Source organism: Rhea americana, unplaced genomic scaffold, assembly GCF_003343005.1.
Source record: "Rhea americana isolate MKP2758 unplaced genomic scaffold, rheAme1 scaffold_362, whole genome shotgun sequence".
Classification (NCBI taxonomy): Eukaryota; Metazoa; Chordata; class Aves; order Rheiformes; family Rheidae; genus Rhea; species Rhea americana.
This window is the reverse complement of record NW_028186493.1, coordinates 287488-308233: the sequence shown is the minus strand read 5'-3', so window position 1 is coordinate 308233 and position 20746 is coordinate 287488. Positions and strand designations below refer to the sequence as shown.

The following is a 20746-nucleotide window of genomic DNA, read 5'->3' as shown; positions in this document are numbered from 1 at the left end:
GCCTCCTTTTTTGCTATCTCTTCCTGATACATATGCCAAGACCATTGCTCTCTTTGTTTAGATCCTTGCTAAGGTCCCCTCCCACCACTGGTATTCACAGGACCAGGCTGGCTTATGATAGGCTTACGGTGAGCAGATGGACTGATCACACACTCATTCTAAAGCTAGTCCCTGGGAGTGATCTACAGTTCAAGACAAGCTCTGAGATAGCAGGGAAGACACAGGCAAGTGAGCACTGTAAGCTGGCTGCTTACCTCTAAGGGCTTGAGGACTCTACAGACCTGGGGGCAGCCTGGGGAGAAGTCCGTCCATTTCTGCACTTGAAAAAGAACACCCCAGTTGCAAGCACAAGCTTGTCCCAAAGGCTCAGCTTTATTTACACATTATTGCCTCTTTCTATAGAGATTTTCTTAGTGATAGTCTTTTTTGAAACTTTTGATTAGCAAGTGCCTYCACAGTATTTTAAGTATTTAAGGATGGAAATGTTAGCCTGAATGTAGATCACAGTTAGCCCTCATTCAGCAGGTCTCTGCTGGATTCTCATGGATACTCAAAACCTAGTGGAACAGCCATTGCAGACTGGAGCTGCACAGCACTGTTGAGCTATGGCTACACCACCTGCAGGCTGGGCATTGGAGTTRGATTTATTTTTTACCTGGTAGTATCTGTAGGCCTTGTCTGAGTCTCATCTTTATTCCATAGTAAGTGAGAAATAATTACTTAGCAAAGTTATTTCATAAGATTTAGTTTATCAGATCATTGTCTAAGTCTCCTAATCCTATTTTTATGTTATAAACAATATTCTGGGCTGGCCTTAGTGGAAAACCAAAGTAATCTTAAGGTGTGAGATCTTCTGTTCTTCCCTGTTGCCTCATATCCGCAGAACGAAGGGTTAAAACGGGTCATGCTGTGCCAGCCCGTTTACTTACGTATGCACCACAGGGAGTGTGCTTCCAGGCAAATGATGCACCATGGTAGGCAATCCTCCATTCTGTCCCACCAGACCAGACTGTACTGCTGGGGACCACACAGAATAGCTAACAGGGGGTAACACCCCTAGGGGAGAATAATGGTGATGGTGGTGCACTGTGGACGGCCGGGGCCTTTCTGCTTTCACAACCACAGGAGCAGAATCCTTGTTGGAGAGAGACAAATGGCAATTTGTTAAATTTGTACTGCCACAACAAGAGAGTGCCAGTAACTCTGGCTGAGCAGCTGAGTTTCCACATGGCCTTCTCTTAGTAAAGAGAGTTCTTCATCTTGTGACCAGAGATGAGTTTCATGGGCTCAAATATAACAGGTTCAGCAAATGCCTGGTGATTCCAGATTTCATATAGATATTCAGAAACACTCAGGCCCCACTCAAAATAGTTTATCTCACTGCTCTACACAAAGAAAACCTATGGGAGCAAAATGACCCTGRAGATAGAGGTAGTGACTAAGAGACGCACTCTCTTCCTCTGCTGTTTTCCCTTAGAAGGGGACTGCTTCATCAAAAGCCTGATATTAGTCCACTTGCTCATCCAGAATCACCTTTTCCTTCAGAAATCTTCCCCATAGAGAGAGACAATTAGGGTTAGGTGAAACAACACATAAGACTCTACTATTTCACTACTCAGAGAAAGAATATTTATGGAAGAAAATAAGAGGTAGAAAAGTTTAAGGGAAAAAATGAAAGGAAAAAAAGGAAAGAAAGAATGGTCTGAGGGAACAGTGGACATAGAGAGCCTTCTCCTGGGAAAATAGGATACTAGAGCAGGGTGGCTTCCCCTTTCAAGAAGCATGTTATGGCTGCTTTTTCTAGACGAATAAAATGTGTTTCTGTAACTCAAAGAGTACCTGCCTCCTTTGTCCAAGGTAACACTTGGCACAGCTCTGACATGTAGTAGTGCCAGCACCTCCTGCCATCTCCACAACAAATGAGGAAATAAATTACCCTGTCTATGTCACAGGTGGCCTGCTGGCTGTGGCTGATGCTAGCTTCTGAGATTTCAGTGCCCTGAAACCTGAGAACCAGCAGCTGTTATCAAATGCTTTCTGTCTGAAGTAGACATTCGGTCTCAACAGGTGCAAAAGATGTCAGCTCCCTCTGGGCTAAATGATGGGGTATGGAAGAGTATTGTATTTCCACCAATAGTTAAAATATAGGGCTTTGGGTTTTTTTAAGCCAGTGTTACTTTTGCAAATAGCCTGCAGGAAAGGTGTTAGTGAACTGGTCAACTACTGCAGAAGGAGTTACTTTCTTAATACCTCACAGTCTTAATATCCAAGAAAAAGAAAATAGAATCTTTCTTACAGCACAAAGGAAAGTTGAGGTGAATTAGAATATGGAGGGGGTGAAAAAGTATAAGGGAGGTCTTTGCAACACAAGATAGATCCCCTTCTCCCCAAAGATTAATTGTCCTTGCTTCTTAGATAAACTCTTAAGAGCAGAGAATAGAAACACATTTTTCCAAAGCATTTAAGAAAGCTAAAGATCCATATCAGATTCTTATAAATAGCTTAGGAATCTGGCACCTTAAGGAGATGTTCAAAATTATCTATTTTTTATTGGGCACTAGACACTAATGTGTTTTGTAAAAATGCGTATAGGTGCCTACACACCTAAATATCTTTAAAATCTGTCCTTTTGGCACACAGTATCCACTGATTTTCAGTGAGACAATAACTAGTGCAGTGGGGCTCCAAGTACGATCACAACATCCATATTTCAGCTCTAGCCCATTTTAGATTGCCAGGTCAAATTTTACAAATGACGGGAATTGTAACACAAATATTGCCCTGCTGTTTGTAGCAAGTGGAGCTGCACCTGCAAAAGCCAACCCCTGCTGCTACATCCTGACTAGAGGTGAATCACTGGTGTTGTGGTAGTGCCTGGAGACACCATACATGTTGTTTCAGTGAAAATCAGCAGGTTTTCAAATCCTAAGACTCCAGATGCAACAGCAGATGCCCAGAATAGATCTCTTCCACATATAGTCTGTTAGTGGTTCAACTATATGGGACAGAAAATTTTCCAGAGATGGACTAAATGCAAATTGTGCTTATGCTTAAGGCATTCTTCTGCCAGGTCTCCATAAAGTGCTAAACAGAACTGCATGCAACACTTGTAGGAGACCAGAGCCAGGCAATGCCATGGTACTGGGCACAGAACTGACCCTTTCTGGCTGGGAGAGAGTATGTGCCACAGGTACTACTAAGGATGGCATTATGCAGTCCCCACACATTCCCAAGGAGATTAGCTACTGCTTTGTTTGAGCAAGGATGCACTTCAACTCCAGTGTCTTTACCTGCTGAGCATGCTGAAGCAAGAGAGAGCTGGGTCCAACAGGCTGTGCAAATGCCATTGGTGGCAGAGCTTTCAGCATCATGTTCTGCATGATGATCTGGTGCATCTGAGCATTCTGCATTAACATCATCTCTACCATATCTGGGGAGAGGTCATTCCAAAGAAAATAAGAGCTTTACCAGCAACAGACAAGCAGCAAAGGCACCTCAACAGGAACTGCCCTCCAGCATGCAGACTGCTCTCTGTCAGAGAGAGAAAGCTGCTGAAAGGAACTCTCAGAAGAATATTAGTGTTATTTAGACAGACAGCACAGAATGGTTGTCTATGAATCAGATCACATATGCCAGCTCTCCTTTTTCTCCTCCCTTCTACAGTGAAGCTGTTGTTGAGCATCTTCTGTCTGTTAGTTTCACTGCAAACCCACATCCTTGTCTACACTTACTGACAGGGTAGAGAAAGGTTGTCCAGTGGAGCTCAGCCCAGGAGGGACTGAGTCCTTATGGCATTCTCCATCAGCTCAAGAACATTGCTTCCCACATAAGAGGTTTTCTCAACTATACATGATACTGCAGTGTCACCTTGAAAGTCACTCCATGTGTACTTAAGAACAGAACCACGCTCCATATCTGGGCCCTGATCATGAAGGACCTATGCAGTGTAACTAATTTAACCATGAGATGAAAACAATCAAAGTAAATCTCCCTTTTCATTAACTGGTCATATTGAGATTAGTTTAAATGTATCGAAGTCAGAAGAGATTTGCACCAACTGGGACTAGTCTGTTTATAAAAATAAACTCCATCTCAAATAAACCCAGCAACTCAAGCGATGAAATCATGAGAGTACTGCAATTTAGTGACTGGAGATTTATGTAGCGTGTAGAAACCTATGGCTGAAGGCGGAACCAGGGAAGTCATTCCAGTTTTTAGTTCATGTTTTATTTCACAGTAACATACACCTATGCTTAAAAACACCAAACTGTTTTCTATTGGCATGATACTACATTTGGAACAGCACTTTTTGTCTTGTTTCCAAACACAGAGCATTCATATAAGTAATAAAAGCCTATATCTTTCAAAGGACACTGGACAGCAGATTAAAATAAAACAAAAGTGATTTTTAGAAGCCTGTTAATTTTGGATCTGTTTCCATAAGTTTTACCTGCAAATATTCTTATTAATGTTACTCAGCCTTTTGAATTGAGCTGTTTTAGTTCCCCAAGCTACCTCTATACCTTAACCTTGCTTTTCTGAGTAAATAGAATCATAGAATCGGTAAGGTTGGAAGGGACCTCTGGAGATATCTAGTCCAACCCCCCTGCTCAGCAGGGTCACCTAGACCATGTTAGGCAGAGTTGTAGCCAGGCGRGTTTTGAAGATCTCCAGAGAAGGAGACTCCACAACCTCTCCGGGCAACCGGTTCCAGGGCTCCGTCACTCTCACAGTGAAGAAATTCCCCCTCACGTTCAGGTGGAACTTCCTGTGGTTCAATTTCTGCCCATTGCCTCTTGTCCTGTCACATGGCAATATTGAAAAGAGTTTGTCTCTCTCCCCTTGACATTCTCCCTTCAGGGACTTATACACATTGATAACATTCTTCTTTCAGTCTTCTCTTCCCCAGGCTAAAGAGGCCCAGCTCTCGCAGCCGTTCCTCATAGGGCAGATGCTCCAGCCCTCTGATCATMTTTGTGGCCCTACAGCTTGGTATCATCAGCAAACTTGCTGAGGAGGCACTCTGTCCCCTCATCCAAGTCATTGATGAAGAAGTTGAACAGGATGGGACCCAGTACTGAGCCCTGGGGRATGCCACTAGCCACAGGCCTCCAACTAGACTCCGCGCCACTGATGAYGACCCTCTGAGCTCTGCCTTTCAACCAGTTCTCAATCCACCTCGCTGTCCACTCCTCTAACCCACACTTCCTGAGCTTATCTAGGAGGATGTTCTGGGAGACRGTGTCAAAGGCCTTGCTGAAGTGAAGGGACGCAACGTCCACTGCTCTCCCCTCATCCACCCAGCCAGTCATTCCATCATAGAAGGCTACCAGATTGGTTAAGCAAGATTTCCCCTTGGTGAATCCATGCTGGCTACTCCTGGTCACCTTCTTTTCCTTCATATGTCTGGAGATGACATMCAGAAGGAGCTGTTCCATCACCTTTCCAGGGATGCAGGTGAGGCTGACCGGCCTATAGTTGCCTGGGTCCTCCTTCTTGCCCCTTTTCAAGACTGGAGTGACACTGGCTTTCTTCCAGTCCTCAGGYACCTCTCCAGTTCTCCATGACTTTTCAAGGATGATGGAGAGCGGCCTGGCAACAACATCCGCCAGCTCCCTTGGTACCCATGGGTGCATCCCATCCAGGTCCATGGATATGTGAATGTCAAGCTTGCCCAGAAGATCTCTAATCCTATCCTCCTCAACCAAAGGAAAGTCTTCCTTTCTCCAGACATTCTCCCTTACATCCAGGCTCCGGGATTCTTGAGGGCTGCCCTTAGCAGTGAAGACTGAAGCAAAGGCGGCATTCAGTAATTCTGCCTTCTCTGTATCCCTTGTCACCAGGACCCCTGCCCCATTCAGTAGTGGGCCCACATTTTCCCCAGTCCTCCTCTTGCTACTGATGTATTTGAAGAAGCCCTTCCTGGTGTCCTTAACATCCCTTGCCAGGCTCAATTCCAGCTGGGCCTTAGCCTTCCTCGCCGCATCTCTACGTACTCTGACTGCATTCCTATAATTCTCCCAAGTAGCCTGTCCCCTCTTCCACAGTCTGTGCACTTTCTTCTTCTGTCTGAACTTGGCCAAGAGCTCCTTGCTCATCCATGTACATCTMCTGCCCCCTTTGCTGCACTTCTTTCTCCTTGGGATGCACCCYTCTTGAGCTTGGAGGAAGTGATGCTTGAATAATAGCCAGCTCTCCTGGACCCTCCTTCCTTCTAGGGCCTTAAGCCATGGGATTCCTCTAAGTAGGTGTCTGAAGAGCCCAAAGTCCACTCTCCTGAAGTCCATGGTTGCAATCCTGCTTGTTGCCTTACCTCTTTCCKGCTGGATCCTGAAATCCACCATCTCATGGTCACTGCAGCCAAGGCTGTGCCTAACCTTCACATTTCCAACCAGTCCCTCTCTGCAGGTAAGGACAAGATCCAGCAGGACACCCTTCCTCATAGGCTCCTCCACCATTTGTGACAAGAAGTTATCATCAATGCACTGCAGGAGCCTCCTGGACTGTTTGTGCCTTGCTGTGTAGTCCCTCCAGCTGATGTCAGGGTGGTTGAAGTCCCCCAGGAGAAACAGGGCCTGTGATCATGAGGCTACTTCCAGCTGTTTATAGAAGGCCTCATTGACTTTCTCTTCCTGGACAGGTGGCCTGTAGTAGACACCCACAACATCGTCCCCTGTGTTAGCCTGCCCTTTGATCTTCTCCCATAAGCTCTCAACTGCTTCCTCTTCCACCCTAAGGCAGAGCTCGAAGCATTCCAGTTGCTCTCTCGCATAAAGAGCAACTCCACCACCTCGCCTTCCTGGCCTGTCTTTGCTGAAAAGCACAGAGCCATCCACAACAGCATTGCAGTCATGCGAGCTATCCCATCGTGTCTCTGTGACTGCAATGAGATCATGGCCCTGCAACTGCATGCAGATCTCCAGCTCCTCCTGTTTGTTCCCCATGCTGCGTGCACTGGTGTACAGGCATTTCAAAGAGGTAGTCATGCCTGCAGGTTTCCCAGGAAGGGTGTAGGGGCTATCCCATAGCCATGTCCCAAACGCACATCCCCAGCTGCATGCACCCGCTGGAGGCCCCCCAACCTGAGTTGTGTTTTATTGACTACCATTATATACTCCCTTTTCTTTAATTTTAGCAAAAAGTGTTTGTCTGAAGGCCTCTGAGAAATGGTATATAGTTCTATGAGGTGCAATTCCTATAGCTCCAACAGCAGTCTGACTGTAAAGAAAATATCACTAAGTAACTCGGATATTATCTCATGCATCCTTTCCCTTACAGTGACATCTTTCATGGCTTCTTAGGATGCCAGCAATGGAAACTGGCTGCTAGACTGAGAAAACATTACCTTCTTTAATGCTTCCAGAGTGAGGGGCTGCAAAAGGCTGAGCAGGGGGGATCTGTGTTATCAGTGGGGGCTGCTGAGGTAACTGTTGGATGATAGTAGCAGGCTGTGGAGGTATCTGAAAAAGAAAGGGAAGTGGAGAAAGTCAGGGTTGTTCTCGGTCAGCAGATCCCTCATCTTTGGGTTACTCAGCATCTTGAGCTCTCCATCATCTCTGGCACCTGTTTCACATTGACAGTAGCTGACTCCAAGCTATGTATGAAGACAGACAAGCTGGGTGTCCAAAACATAGCTTGAAGGTACCATGCTCAGCTTTGCTCTCCTGTTTTAGGCAGTGAGCATGCAAAATTTTTTAAACACAGGAGTTTTGCATATGCCTGTTCTGAGACAAAACACCTACCAGAGTCCTCCCTTGCTTAGAGCTAATTTGAGTATCTGCATTAGGCAGGGCAATATGCAGAACAGATATGCAGCAGGGTAATCACATGGAAGAAGGGAAGATTCTGGCAGCTGCTAGAAGCAGGCTGTAAACAGCTCTTTCTCTGTCAGTGCTATACCTCAGCAGAGAATGGACTTGAAAATGGATGAATTGTGCTGGCAATAGCTGGCTCCTAACTGCTGCTTTTCATAGGAGGGAAGAAAGCAAGAAGCAGGATGTAGGGCTTGAGCCCATCCTTTGATGCCACAGGAGTAGCATCAGAAATATTACTGTCAGGATAGAGGCCAGTAGAGGGTATGCTTTTGCAAGAGCCAGTTTGCAGCCGGTTTCCAGTGGACTCTCTCCAAACTGGCTTCAAGCTGGCTGAATTGTCTTGGGAGGCTCTTAACATCCCTGCCATATCCCTATGACAAATTTGCTGTTATGCCATCTCTAATCAGTAAATCCTCTACTCTAACTTACTGCATAAATCCAACCAGAGAATTCCGGTCACTTCCCTGCCTGGAGCCTGATAGCTTGCATCTGACTAAAGCCTATTCTCCCCAAAATCATTCCTAGCCACGATAACCTTAAGAGGTAGACAATGCTTCCACTCCTCTTGGTAACTTGTTCCAGTAGTCAACCATTCTGTTAATTTTGTGCCTTATTTCTAAAGCGGAAGAGAATTTCCCTTAGATTTCATCTAGACAAGTAAGAGTCCCATGCAACAGCAAGAGGCATATCTTCACTTTGGTGAGATGAGTGCTTCCATATGGATCCCAGATTCCTCTGCTTGCTATAGTTGTACCTGACAGCCACAGTGCTAGTAAGTGTTTCCTAGTAATAAGGATGGAGGATCCCTACCGTCTGCTGGATGATCCTTGGTGGCTCCACTCGMGGAGCTGGAAAAGGCAGCTGGTAGATCAGGTGCTGAGGATCAGCTCTGTAGTTCTTAGAGTATCCTCCAGCTGGCACAGGCGGCTGTGACAGTTCTTCCAAAAGGTGATGCTCCTGCAAGATCAAGTATCCTCTTAAAGAAAAATCTCATAATAGAAAAGATGACAATGTAATTACACTCATTGGACTAACTGGAATTAGCCCATGTAACCCTACGGGGGAGCGCAGCCTCTCACCAAAACATTGCTACAGAAACTCCCATCACTGTTGTATCTAGCAGGCAGAACACAAGTGACTTCTGCATGTAGGGAAGCACTCAGCCAGAGCTATAACAAGTACAAAGAAAGTGGTTTCTTTCCCCTCCTCACATGCCTCTAGGACACAATTTTCAGTGTAAGCCAAAGGGACAAAAAAAGTGAAAAGGAACCCACTAAAAGACTGGGAAAATGTTTCATTAATGGTTGAGCATCCCACAAACTTTGTGTTTTGGCACTACTCCAAGAGCTTATGATACAGCAGTTCAGGATAGATGGAATTAACACACAAACAAATTGAGATTAGTGCAAGTCTTGTTAACTGTAGTGAGGAAAAACATACTGCTCTTCAGCCCCTCCCCCTGATCAGCCAAGCCCAGGCTATATAGTCCAGTAGAGCAGAGAATGAATAGCATTCAGCCAAAGAATTAAAGAACAGAAAAGAACTGAATCCACACGGACTGTGGATATGCAGACTTTGTGAAATTTTCTTCTTCAGTATTAATGTGGCCTCTTCTGCTGGATTTCCACTCTCTAGGTCCCCAGATAGGCACACTGGTCTCAGGGCAGCAGCAGTAGCCACACAGCAGTTCCCTAGCCACAGCAGAGAAGTCTTTCTCCTTATTTTAGAAAACTATCTCCAAGAACTATGCAGATTTGCATGGGAGAGAGGGACTTGTTTCTCATCACTACTTGTTTCTCAAGATGAGGTTTGCAGGCATGACAGGCTAAAAACCTCCTAAAATCTGCTCATTTGCTGCACTTCATTTTGCCTTCCAAACAGAAGGAAATTTTCCTCTACTCTTTGTTGCTTGTTGAAGGATAAAATTAATTGTTACCTTAAAAGCCTAATATTACATTCATCACATTAAACTGCACTCTCCATATAGTCACCTGACAACACAGAAGGCTCTTACCCTAAGCTCCTGCAGGAGATCTTGCCTTCGTTTTAGGGCATTTTGAAGCATATCCTCATATCTGTTCCCTGAAAAAGGAAAAGGAGGTCCATTATCTTGTTAAAAGATCAAATATAAAGCTATTATAACACCTACATTATGAGAATAATTCTGGAAAACATGGTATTATAAAATATCTTGATTTCTTCCAGAAGAAGCTTTAGGCTGTTTTTCTTGTTAAATCCATAAATGGGTGATGACTTTAGGCCACATGCAGAAATAGCTGTTCAGCAACTCTACAAAGGCAATCTATCTTCTTTGAAGATTGCCCTATAAAGCCTATAATGCCTCGTATTTGCTCTGAAAAGCATGACTTAGTATTTTGAAAAGGAAAGTCATTAAAATGATTTGATTTCTGGCCAGAGCATTGGAAGTTTCCAATTTGTACGTTGGCTCAATGAACTTGAGCCCAGAGTACAGTTTAGAAATATTACTGATCTTCTATCATTAGTTTCTTATCCATAGGAATCCTGGCATGTTTATGAAATTCCCAAAGTTTAAATGTTTCTCTATAAAAGCTAGTGAGCCAACTAAAAGTTGATACATAAGGGAGATTAGAATAACCTCTGTCTTTATCAAATTCTTTCAAAGACTGTTACGATATTTCACTAACTAATAGCATGTTCCACTCAACAATACTCACATGAAAGTGTATCATATGTGCAGTGCCTTAGTTTCCTCGTAATTTTAAGCATTTTAATGTTCCTTGTAAAGCAGACATTGATTTCCCAGCAATTATCAATACACTTTGGAAGATTAACTTTCAGTGCAATGATCTAGTTCATAAACTATTTGAATCATATATATATATATATATATATATATATATACATGCACACACACACACATATATATATTAACTGTAAACCTCATTCTGATCTGTACAAGGCTGCACTGTTCAGACTCAAAGGTGCAAAGCAGTACTAATAATAGGTTATTCATCCTGCTTAGTTTCCTCTAAAACACAGAGCCATCAAAACAGCTCCTTTTCAAGAACATACAGCATCAGCTGTACCAAACATACAGCTGGACAGAGGGGCTTATTCACAGTTATAGGAATGAACACAGCTGAACTACTAACCAGTAATTTGCTCAAATTTAACCATCATCCACAACTGCGAGACTCCAAAGGACGCCTGTGCAGGAGGGCATTCTTTGTTATGCCATTGTACTTGGCTAGTTGATCATTTGCCTTTGTTGGCTTCAAATACACATGAACAACAGAGAAGAACTGTAGAAATTCAAAAGGTATAATCCAGATAGCTGCACAGCATAGCAAACCCTTGCATCAAGACCCTTGAGACTCACCAGCTTCATTAGGACTGAGACCAGTATAAATGATAACATTTCTGTGCAAGTCTTTGCTGGCACTTGCCTAYGCAATATCTATCCCCCAGGGCTGCCTGCAGATTTAGACACTCAGGCTGAGCTCAGGTAGCACTGACTCAAGTTCAGAGTCTCCTTCCTGTTATCTAGATAAAATCTCTGACACAAAAGCAAAAGACAGGGCAAATTCTGACTAATCAAATGCCTCATCACAGTGCATGCAGGGGCAAAGGTCTCATCCAGCTTTTAAGGAAGAGACCGCATCTTCTGTGTGTCTTCCACTGAGCAACTTGTGCCTGAGAACATCACTAAGTGCTTTCTATATCATGTCTGTAATCAAAAATGAATTCTTCTCACTTACTTGCTGTTGGTAGAGGTGAATCCATCCTCTCTAGGTTCTCACATTCATTTTCTAGTCTCTGTAGGTAAAACCACCATGAGAAATGATTATGAATCAGGCAACGTTCACAAATAGTTCCAACCTTGCATTTCAGAGATGGAGGAAACAAAGCAGAGATGGAGACAAGGAATGCTTCTTAAGTCCTAAATCACAGCTAGTAAGGGCTCTAAGTAGTTTTCCTAGAAGTATGAAATATCTCATTAGAAATCTAGTCACAGTATAAGAATAGCCTATGTTAGGAGTGCAGTAGTACACCTGAATAGTCCTGACCAGCCTCCTCTGGAGCCTCTACTCAGTACTCCTGCCYATGGTCTAGAAGCCCATTTAAGCTCAGGCCTGGACCTTCACGCCCCATCTGAGCTATTTAAGAGGATTAGTGTTTTCCAGCTCAGCTATTGTTATGCCTAGCTATGAATTCTGTTGACTCAGGTCCTGACACATGGACTGGCTTCCCACCTTGACTATGGACTTGCCTAGCAATCATTGCACTTGACTGTGACCTGCAGATTGACTTCCTGGCTTGACCTTGAACTTGCCTCACCACCAWGAGTTTATCTGAAGATATGGATACTTGGCTGAACCTGACTACCATCTCTGGGTCTGTTCTGCTTGCCTCATTCACGTACTGTAGGACCATGCCCTGCTGGCTAAGTTATTGTGCTCAGCTCCCTGTCCCTAAGGTACCAGCTAGCCCCTGCTGCTCACTGACACTCAGAAATTAGAGTGGAGATCTTTCTTTCATGCACAGGCTCCTTCTTTGCTCCTAGGCTCTGCATAGTTCTAAGGTAGCAAAAAGCTTTTCCCCTCAAATGGCTGCTGCCTCTAAGGCAAAACAAACATTTTACCACAGAGAGGTTAGATGTGGATTCCAGCATCCATATCTCCAAAAAAAMTGTTTTTTTCTTCTGGACAATCTGTCAAACAGTTCCTGGAAGACACTGATACAGAAGGTGCACGCCAGTGAATATTAGATATGTTGAGGATGGAAAAATGGGGCCAGGCAGAGAATCCTGAGTGCATTTGTATAGAGTTACAACAAAAAGCTACTAATATCCTGCACTGCACTTCATGTGCTTTCAGTAAGACCCTAGCTAGTTTCACTAGGCAGTATAGTGTCTGTAAAAGTAGATAATAATGAAGAAATGAGAATGGCTTAAAACGACCTGAGGCCCTCCCTTCATCATCTCTCACTCTTAACCTTTACCTGTGACAACTCAGACTGATTTTTTAATTAACTGGTGACATCTCCCATGATATCGAAGTCTCTTTGTCTGTATTTTTAATCTACTCTAGGCTGAAACGGCTTTTTTTTTAAGTGACAATGATTATAGCACTAATGCATGTTGGTCTGCCTCTGCTCACAGGAAAGGTTCTCAGCTGGATGTAGATCATCTTGTATCTTAGTAGAAATACAATTACTTAAATTACAGTTTTAATACTTAAACATTATTAGCAAAAAGCAGAGCGAAGCAGATCACTGAAGAGTTACTACCTTACCTTTTCTAGGAGCTTGAGTTTCAGTTGGGTCATGTGATCCACCATTGAAGGATCTGTCATTGTATTAACTTCCCAGAACTGCAGGCAGGCTAAAAGTGGATTAAGCAGCTAAGCAAAAGCAGACAGGTTTTCAGTGGTCTCTTTTTCCTCCTCGAAGATCTTTATAGAAGCAATATTCTATTAGAGAAAATACAAGATTGTGAAGAAATAAGGAAAGAAAATAAAAGCTTCAGTTTCACTCCATGGTTAAAAAAAAAAAAGGTCTAAACACGGTATTGCCGGCACAGCTTTTTTTTTTTTGCCATTTCTCTCACTGCATTTTTGTGCTGCAGGTTGCAATGGTCACAGAAGCTTAGCTCAGCATGAATCTCTGTTCATAATGGTTGCTAGCCTCTCCCTGGAAGTATTGCTAAGGCTGGCCCTCTGTTGATAATATGCTCTTCTAAGTAGCTCTGAGCTTAGCACCTGTAACCTGGTTGCTAAGTTTGTAGTGCCAGTCCACAATACAAACAACTTCATCTCCAAGTGTAGGAGCTTATATAACCTATGTAAAGCAAATGCCCAGCACATTAGGGGACGAGAAAGGGTAGAGGGGAAGAAAGGGGAAAAAAGACGTAGGGGCACCAAGGTGTACCCAAAACCTCCCATGGCTCTGTAACATGGGTCAGACTATGATCTTAGTGATACTGGATAGCACCATACATCTTAATGTATGGGGCCCATACGCTTTTGATAAGGCCTTTCATATTTGTGTTCATCATCATTATTGAAAGGAAGGTAGGAAATTTTAAAAGGTTTTTAATTAAGGAGAATAGCTGGAATTCATCGCAGGATGAGTAAAAGAACAAAGATGATTGTTGTAACACCCTTTTGCTTACCATCTCTTGAGCAGCCTGCAGGGTGCCTTCTCCATCCCAGCAAGGCCATGCCAGCATAAAAAGCGAAGCAACATTTATTGGTGACATCCCTAAACTCAACACCAAGGCATGATAAAAGTCAGGGAACAGATGCTGATTCTCAGTATCATATTTTAACCTTAGCTCTGCTCCTAAAAGAGCAAAGTTACAGTCTCTTCCTTACTTGAAGCCCATGGCAAAGGCACAGCTGGCAGCTGGAGTAGCTGATAGATAATTGTACATGCAATATGGGAATAGTATAGCTCATTTCCTCCAGCTGTGACCTGCACAGCATGTGTATGTAAATCTGGCCTTAAAAATACACAGGCTGGTAGTGACCAGAGAGATTAAAGAAGCTGAGACATGGGGATCCCAAAAATAGCTGCACTGTCAGATCTGGGGCCCAGCTTGCTTTGGCAGAGCTTATCTGTGAATGCTAAGGGGAAAAAAGGCAGCACAGAAAACCTTCTCATCTTTCAGCAATCTATGGCTTATACTTTTCTTGAGGAACAACTCCGTATATTTTTRTACTTTACAAACCAAATAGACTTTCCCCTATAATCTCTAATTTCTATTTTTATCCTACTGGCATTGATAACAACCTTCAAAAGGGAGTTTCCTAATTAATTTAAACTTTACTTAAGCATAGGCCCACTTACGCAAGTAAACTTCATCATATAGTTTACTTCTGTGTTAGACAAAAGCACTAATTTAAACTGTTTTAAAAACAGATGCCTGAAAAGTTCATTGGGAGCATCCTAACTTGTTATACAAAATAGTATACATCCATTCTTCATGTACTTTTTCCATGCCATTTATGATTTGTATTCCTGTATCATAACCCCTTTCAGATTTATCTTTTCTAAGCTAAATCATCTATTTAACTGTTCTTATACAGCAGATTTCCCTTACTACTTTACCAATAACTTAGTGGAGGTTGGGAGAGTACAGTACAAATGCACATATGGACTGTTCTTATAGCCTTCTCTTGGCCTCTGCTGTTGGTCACTCTTAAAGTACTGCATTAGCTGGATCTTTGATCTCACCTATTACGGCTTTTGTATAAGCTCATGTTTATTCTAGTTGCTCTCTGTACCTTTCTAGTTCATAAATTCTTTTGTGATGGGATGGCCAGAACTGCATGCAGTATTCTGGGTAGTGACAGAGCAAAGCAAATTGCATTGGTATTTCCAGAGAATCACAACAGCAACAAGCCTGCTATTAATCATTCCTAATGCTGTATTGACCTTTTTGATTGCTGATGATTGTTGACTTGATGTTTTAACATTAACTAGTTTAAAAGCTAAATGTTTAGAGCCTTTATTGCAATAGTATAGCAATAGCAATTGCTACACTTACAAAAAGGTTTGACAGAAAACCAAGTATAGGTTTGTCATTAAAATACAGCAAGAGTGTTAAGCAACTGAGTTGTCCATAGAGAAAAGCAGGAGAAAATTTTGCTGTTACGGATAATCCAGAGAAAATCCTGTACTACATTAAAAAAAGATCTGCTGCAAAGCTGCTAGTGGATCTCTCTTTTCCGAAGCTGGTGGATGTCCTGATCAGACAGATCACTACTCCAGGGACATCTTAGAACCTGCTAATGACTTCACAGAAATGTGGCCTGTATATTCTTACCAAAGACAGCGAGACATGATAGGATTTTGCAGAAAGTGATCTATAGTTACAGTGAATCACAAACTAGTGATCATAAATCAACATGATGATGCAAAAGATAAAGGACAAATTTAATTTTGTAATGCATTAACAAGAGTGTTGTGTGCACCTCACAGGAGACAATTATTCTGCTCTATTTAGCAGTGCTGAAGTCACAGCTTGAATACTGTGCCTAATTTTAGACATGGCAATTTAAGAGGGAATGTAAGTTCAGAAGATGGAAGTAGTACACTTACAAAATATAAGCTGTGAGGAAGACTCAAAAGAACTGGCTTTACTTCAGCTAGCAAGTAAATGATGAAAGGGAACCATGTGCTCTTGACTGTATCCTCTTTTTAAAGAACAGAAGGGTCAAATTTTTTTCTATCTAAAAAGACTGGGCAAGAAACATTTGGCTCAATTTATAGCAGGGAAGAAACCTGATGAAAACAAGAAATTTCTCAATTATTTCTTAATTACAGAAAGATAAATGATAGAACAGCTATCTAAGAAAATCTTCATAGAAAATGTTTAAAAAATAATTCAGAAAAAATAGCTGTGAAGAATATTGTAGACATATTTGACTCCTCAGATATAAGAATGGATTAGATGACTGAGGTTAATGATAGTACTAAATTTCTATGATTTCTTTTATTGATTTTTGAGACTTCATGTCCCTCATTTTAATTGCTATAATTTCCAAAGCACACTCGAGGGGAAAAAAATCACAAGCCTGGAAACAGTTCATCTGGAACAGATAAACTCTCATGTTCCACTTCCACAGAAAGGAGTCATCATTTCAGACTCGGAGTATTTTCATGTATTAAAAGAATGAAAGAAAGAAACACTATATTCCAGTCATAAGTTAGAATAAAGATGTGTCAGGGGGAAGTGGATCAATTCACCAGTTAGCAGGTATAACTTCCTTGCAATCAATTAATGTCTGCTTCTGCCAGTTGTAATGTAGTAAAAAAAAAAAAAAAAAAAAAAAAAAAAAAAAAAAAAAAAAACTGTGCTGCACTGTGGAGTCCAAGGTGAAAGGTAAGTAGATATCTTGGAGACATTTTACTTAATCTGATTCTTCTGTGCCATGGGGACAACTGTACTTGCTGGCAACAGAGAACTGAAAGCCATGGAAATTATGCTACCTTGACACATATATTGCTTAGAAAAGCTAATGCTGTCCCAGCTTGCCTGTTAGAGATAATTTTCTGCAGGCCAGGAGGCTGCTGGCTTGTTGCAAATGCTGTAAAGAATGTCCTATCTGTATTAGCAGCTAAATGTATGAATATAATCTTTTCAACTAGAGTTATTTCATGCCATTATCATATACCAATGTGTAGTGGAGGTTTTTACCCACATTTACCCCTTTCTGAAAATGTGATCCCAGTTTGAACTAAACTATTCTTTAACTACATTGACAAGCCATTATTCTAAGCAAATGCTGCACATTTATTTGCATGTGTGCTGTATCAGTACCCAGAATTCTCAGTCTGGTTTCATTCATTTCTGGGCTTATCTTGGTGCAGCATTATSAGTGCTACTGCTAATTTAGTCTAGATGTAAATGACCTACTGCTTCTATGATCGTGTCAGGAAGGATTGGCCTTGGCAGACACAGCTGACATGGTGGTAAAACATGCTGACTAGACAAAGATTRTGTACAAGGATAGTAGCCAATTGCTTCAACCCAGACAGAGCCTCTTAGAGCAGATGCTGCCCTACAGGTCTTGGGCTGCAGGGGGTGCTTGGAGCCTCTCCAGAAGGCCTGGAATGATGGTCCACCCTCCTGCAAGAGGTGTGCTGTTGCTGATGATTCGTGTCCTCAAGTCAAAATTTTGTGGGATGAAGCCAGCAGAATGCAAAGCACGTGAGCAAGTGAGCAGGAGATGGACACGGCATTCTTAGAGACCACACTGCTCCCGCAGTCCCAGTCCCCTGCAGCAGGGGAGTTGCTGGAAGGCTCTGTGCAGAGTGAAATAGTACAGCACAGCACTGTACTGAAGAAGGCGGGAAACTAGTTGCTTCTCGAACAAAAAGAAGAAAGGCCCCTAATCCTCCTGTAGATTTGGAGTTACAGTTGAAGAACAGGTTTAGTGCATTCCAGGATGGGGAGGACCCGGACCTGACCTCAAGGGAAGCAGCTGGGCTGCCTGACCCTGTGCCTTGCATGACCAACTCGGAAGAGGCAACGAGTGGTTGTAGTGGGTGATTCCATGCTGTAGGGGAACAGAGGCGCCTATCTGTCGACCTGACCCCTCCTCTAGAGAGCTTTGCTGCCTGCCAGGGGCCAGGATATGAGAGGTGTCTGAAAGGCTACCAGGGCTTGTCCGCTCCTCGGAATACTACCCTCTGCTGCTCTTTCATGTGGGAGCTAATGATACAGAGAGCAAACTGGAAACAATCAAAGAAGACATCAAGGCCTAGGGCATGGTGGTCAAGGGTCTGGGAGCCCAGGTGGTCTTCTCATCGGTCCTGCTGATTAGGAGGAGGGATGGGAGGAGGAGTAGACAAATTTTCCAAATCAACAACTGGCTACACCGCTGGTGTTGACAACAGGRTTTTGGATTCTATGACCATGGTTTGAAGATCAGCAACTGGTGGGGAGAGATGCACCAAACGGGGCACATGTGTCTTTGCCAACAGGTTGGCCAGCCTGGTAAAGAGGGCTTTAAACTAGGTAGGAAGGAGGAGGCAGGGTATCATAGAGAAAGGGTAGTCAATAAAACACAACTCGGGTTGGGGGGCCTCCAGCGGGTGCATGCAGCTGGGGATGTGCGTTTGGGACATGGCTATGGGATAGCCCCTACACCCTTCCTGGGAAACCTGCAGGCATGACTACCTCTTTGAAATGCCTGTACACCAGTGCACGCAGCATGGGGAACAAACAGGAGGAGCTGGAGATCTGCATGCAGTTGCAGGGCCATGATCTCATTGCAGTCACAGAGACACGATGGGATAGCTCGCATGACTGCAATGCTGTTGTGGATGGCTCTGTGCTTTTCAGCAAAGACAGGCCAGGAAGGCGAGGTGGTGGAGTTGCTCTTTATGCGAGAGAGCAACTGGAATGCTTCGAGCTCTGCCTTAGGGTGGAAGAGGAAGCAGTTGAGAGCTTATGGGAGAAGATCAAAGGGCAGGCTAACACAGGGGACGCTGTTGTGGGTGTCTACTACAGRCCACCTGTCCAGGAAGAGAAAGTCAATGAGGCCTTCTATAAACAGCTGGAAGTAGCCTCATGATCACAGGCCCTGTTTCTCCTGGGGGACTTCAACCACCCTGACATCAGCTGGAGGGACTACACAGCAAGGCACAAACAGTCCAGGAGGCTCCTGCAGTGCATTGATGATAACTTCTTGTCACAAATGGTGGAGGAGCCTATGAGGAAGGGTGTCCTGCTGGATCTTGTCCTTACCTGCAGAGAGGGACTGGTTGGAAATGTGAAGGTTAGGCACAGCCTTGGCTGCAGTGACCATGAGATGGTGGATTTCAGGATCCAGCMGGAAAGAGGTAAGGCAACAAGCAGGATTGCAACCATGGACTTCAGGAGAGTGGACTTTGGGCTCTTCAGACACCTACTTAGAGGAATCCCATGGCTTAAGGCCCTAGAAGGAAGGAGGGTCCAGGAGAGCTGGCTATTATTCAAGCATCACTTCCTCCAAGCTCAAGARGGGTGCATCCCAAGGAGAAAGAAGTGCAGCAAAGGGGGCAGKAGATGTACATGGATGAGCAAGGAGCTCTTGGCCAAGTTCAGACAGAAGAAGAAAGTGCACAGACTGTGGAAGAGGGGACAGGCTACTTGGGAGAATTATAGGAATGCAGTCAGAGTACGTAGAGATGCGGCGAGGAAGGCTAAGGCCCAGCTGGAATTGAGCCTGGCAAGGGATGTTAAGGACACCAGGAAGGGCTTCTTCAAATACATCAGTAGCAAGAGGAGGACTGGGGAAAATGTGGGCCCACTACTGAATGGGGCAGGGGTCCTGGTGACAAGGGATACAGAGAAGGCAGAATTACTGAATGCCGCCTTTGCTTCAGTCTTCACTGCTAAGGGCAGCCCTCAAGAATCCCGGAGCCTGGATGTAAGGGAGAATGTCTGGRGAAAGGAAGACTTTCCTTTGGTTGAGGAGGATAGGATTAGAGATCTTCTGGGCAAGCTTGACATTCACATATCCATGGACCTGGATGGGATGCACCCATGGGTACCAAGGGAGCTGGCGGATGTTGTTGCCAGGCCGCTCTCCATCATCCTTGAAAAGTCATGGAGAACTGGAGAGGTRCCTGAGGACTGGAAGAAAGCCAGTGTCACTCCAGTCTTGAAAAGGGGCAAGAAGGAGGACCCAGGCAACTATAGGCCGGTCAGCCTCACCTGCATCCCTGGAAAGGTGATGGAACAGCTCCTTCTGKATGTCATCTCCAGACATATGAAGGAAAAGAAGGTGACCAGGAGTAGCCAGCATGGATTCACCAAGGGGAAATCTTGCTTAACCAATCTGGTAGCCTTCTATGATGGAATGACTGGCTGGGTGGATGAGGGGAGAGCAGTGGACGTTGCGTCCCTTCACTTCAGCAAGGCCTTTGACACYGTCTCCCAGAACATCCTCCTAGATAAGCTCAGGAAGTGTGGGTTAGAGGAGTGGACAGCGAGGTGGATTGAGAACTGGTTGAAAGGCAGAGCTCAGAGGGTCRTCATCAGTGGCGCGGAGTCTAGTTGGAGGCCTGTGGCTAGTGGCATTCCCCAGGGCTCAGTACTGGGTCCCATCCTGTTCAACTTCTTCATCAATGACTTGGATGAGGGGACAGAGTGCCTCCTCAGCAAGTTTGCTGATGATACCAAGCTGGGAGGAGTGGCTGATACAGCTGAGGGCTGTGCTGCCATTCAGAGAGACCTGGACAGGCTGGAGACCTCCAACAGCTGGGCAGAGAGGAACCTCCTGAGGTTCTCTAGAGGAAGCAAAGAAGTAATATTTTAAACCAAAATCCATGACAATTTTTTTTTTATTATTTGAAGAAATATTTTGTTTTAAGCTTATTTTCCTTTTTCTTCTCAGATGGTGCCAACTACAAAATTTGGCACTATATCTTTCTAATGATGACTTTTCAGAATGCTG

General features: G+C 43.9%; 1 protein-coding gene across 1 annotated transcript; it reads right to left on the bottom strand.

Annotated features, from left to right (window-relative positions):
- Positions 1-256: 256 nt before the first annotated feature.
- Positions 257-13150, bottom strand: CUNH21orf58 (chromosome unknown C21orf58 homolog). Its single transcript, XM_085312401.1, has 8 exons — positions 13091-13150; positions 11555-11612; positions 9829-9896; positions 8625-8771; positions 7346-7460; positions 3291-3430; positions 930-1135; positions 257-314 (listed from the first exon to the last, which is right to left on the bottom strand). Exons 1-8 carry the CDS (start codon positions 13148-13150, stop codon positions 257-259), a joined length of 852 nt encoding a protein of 283 aa, XP_085168527.1.
- Positions 13151-20746: the final 7596 nt, after the last annotated feature.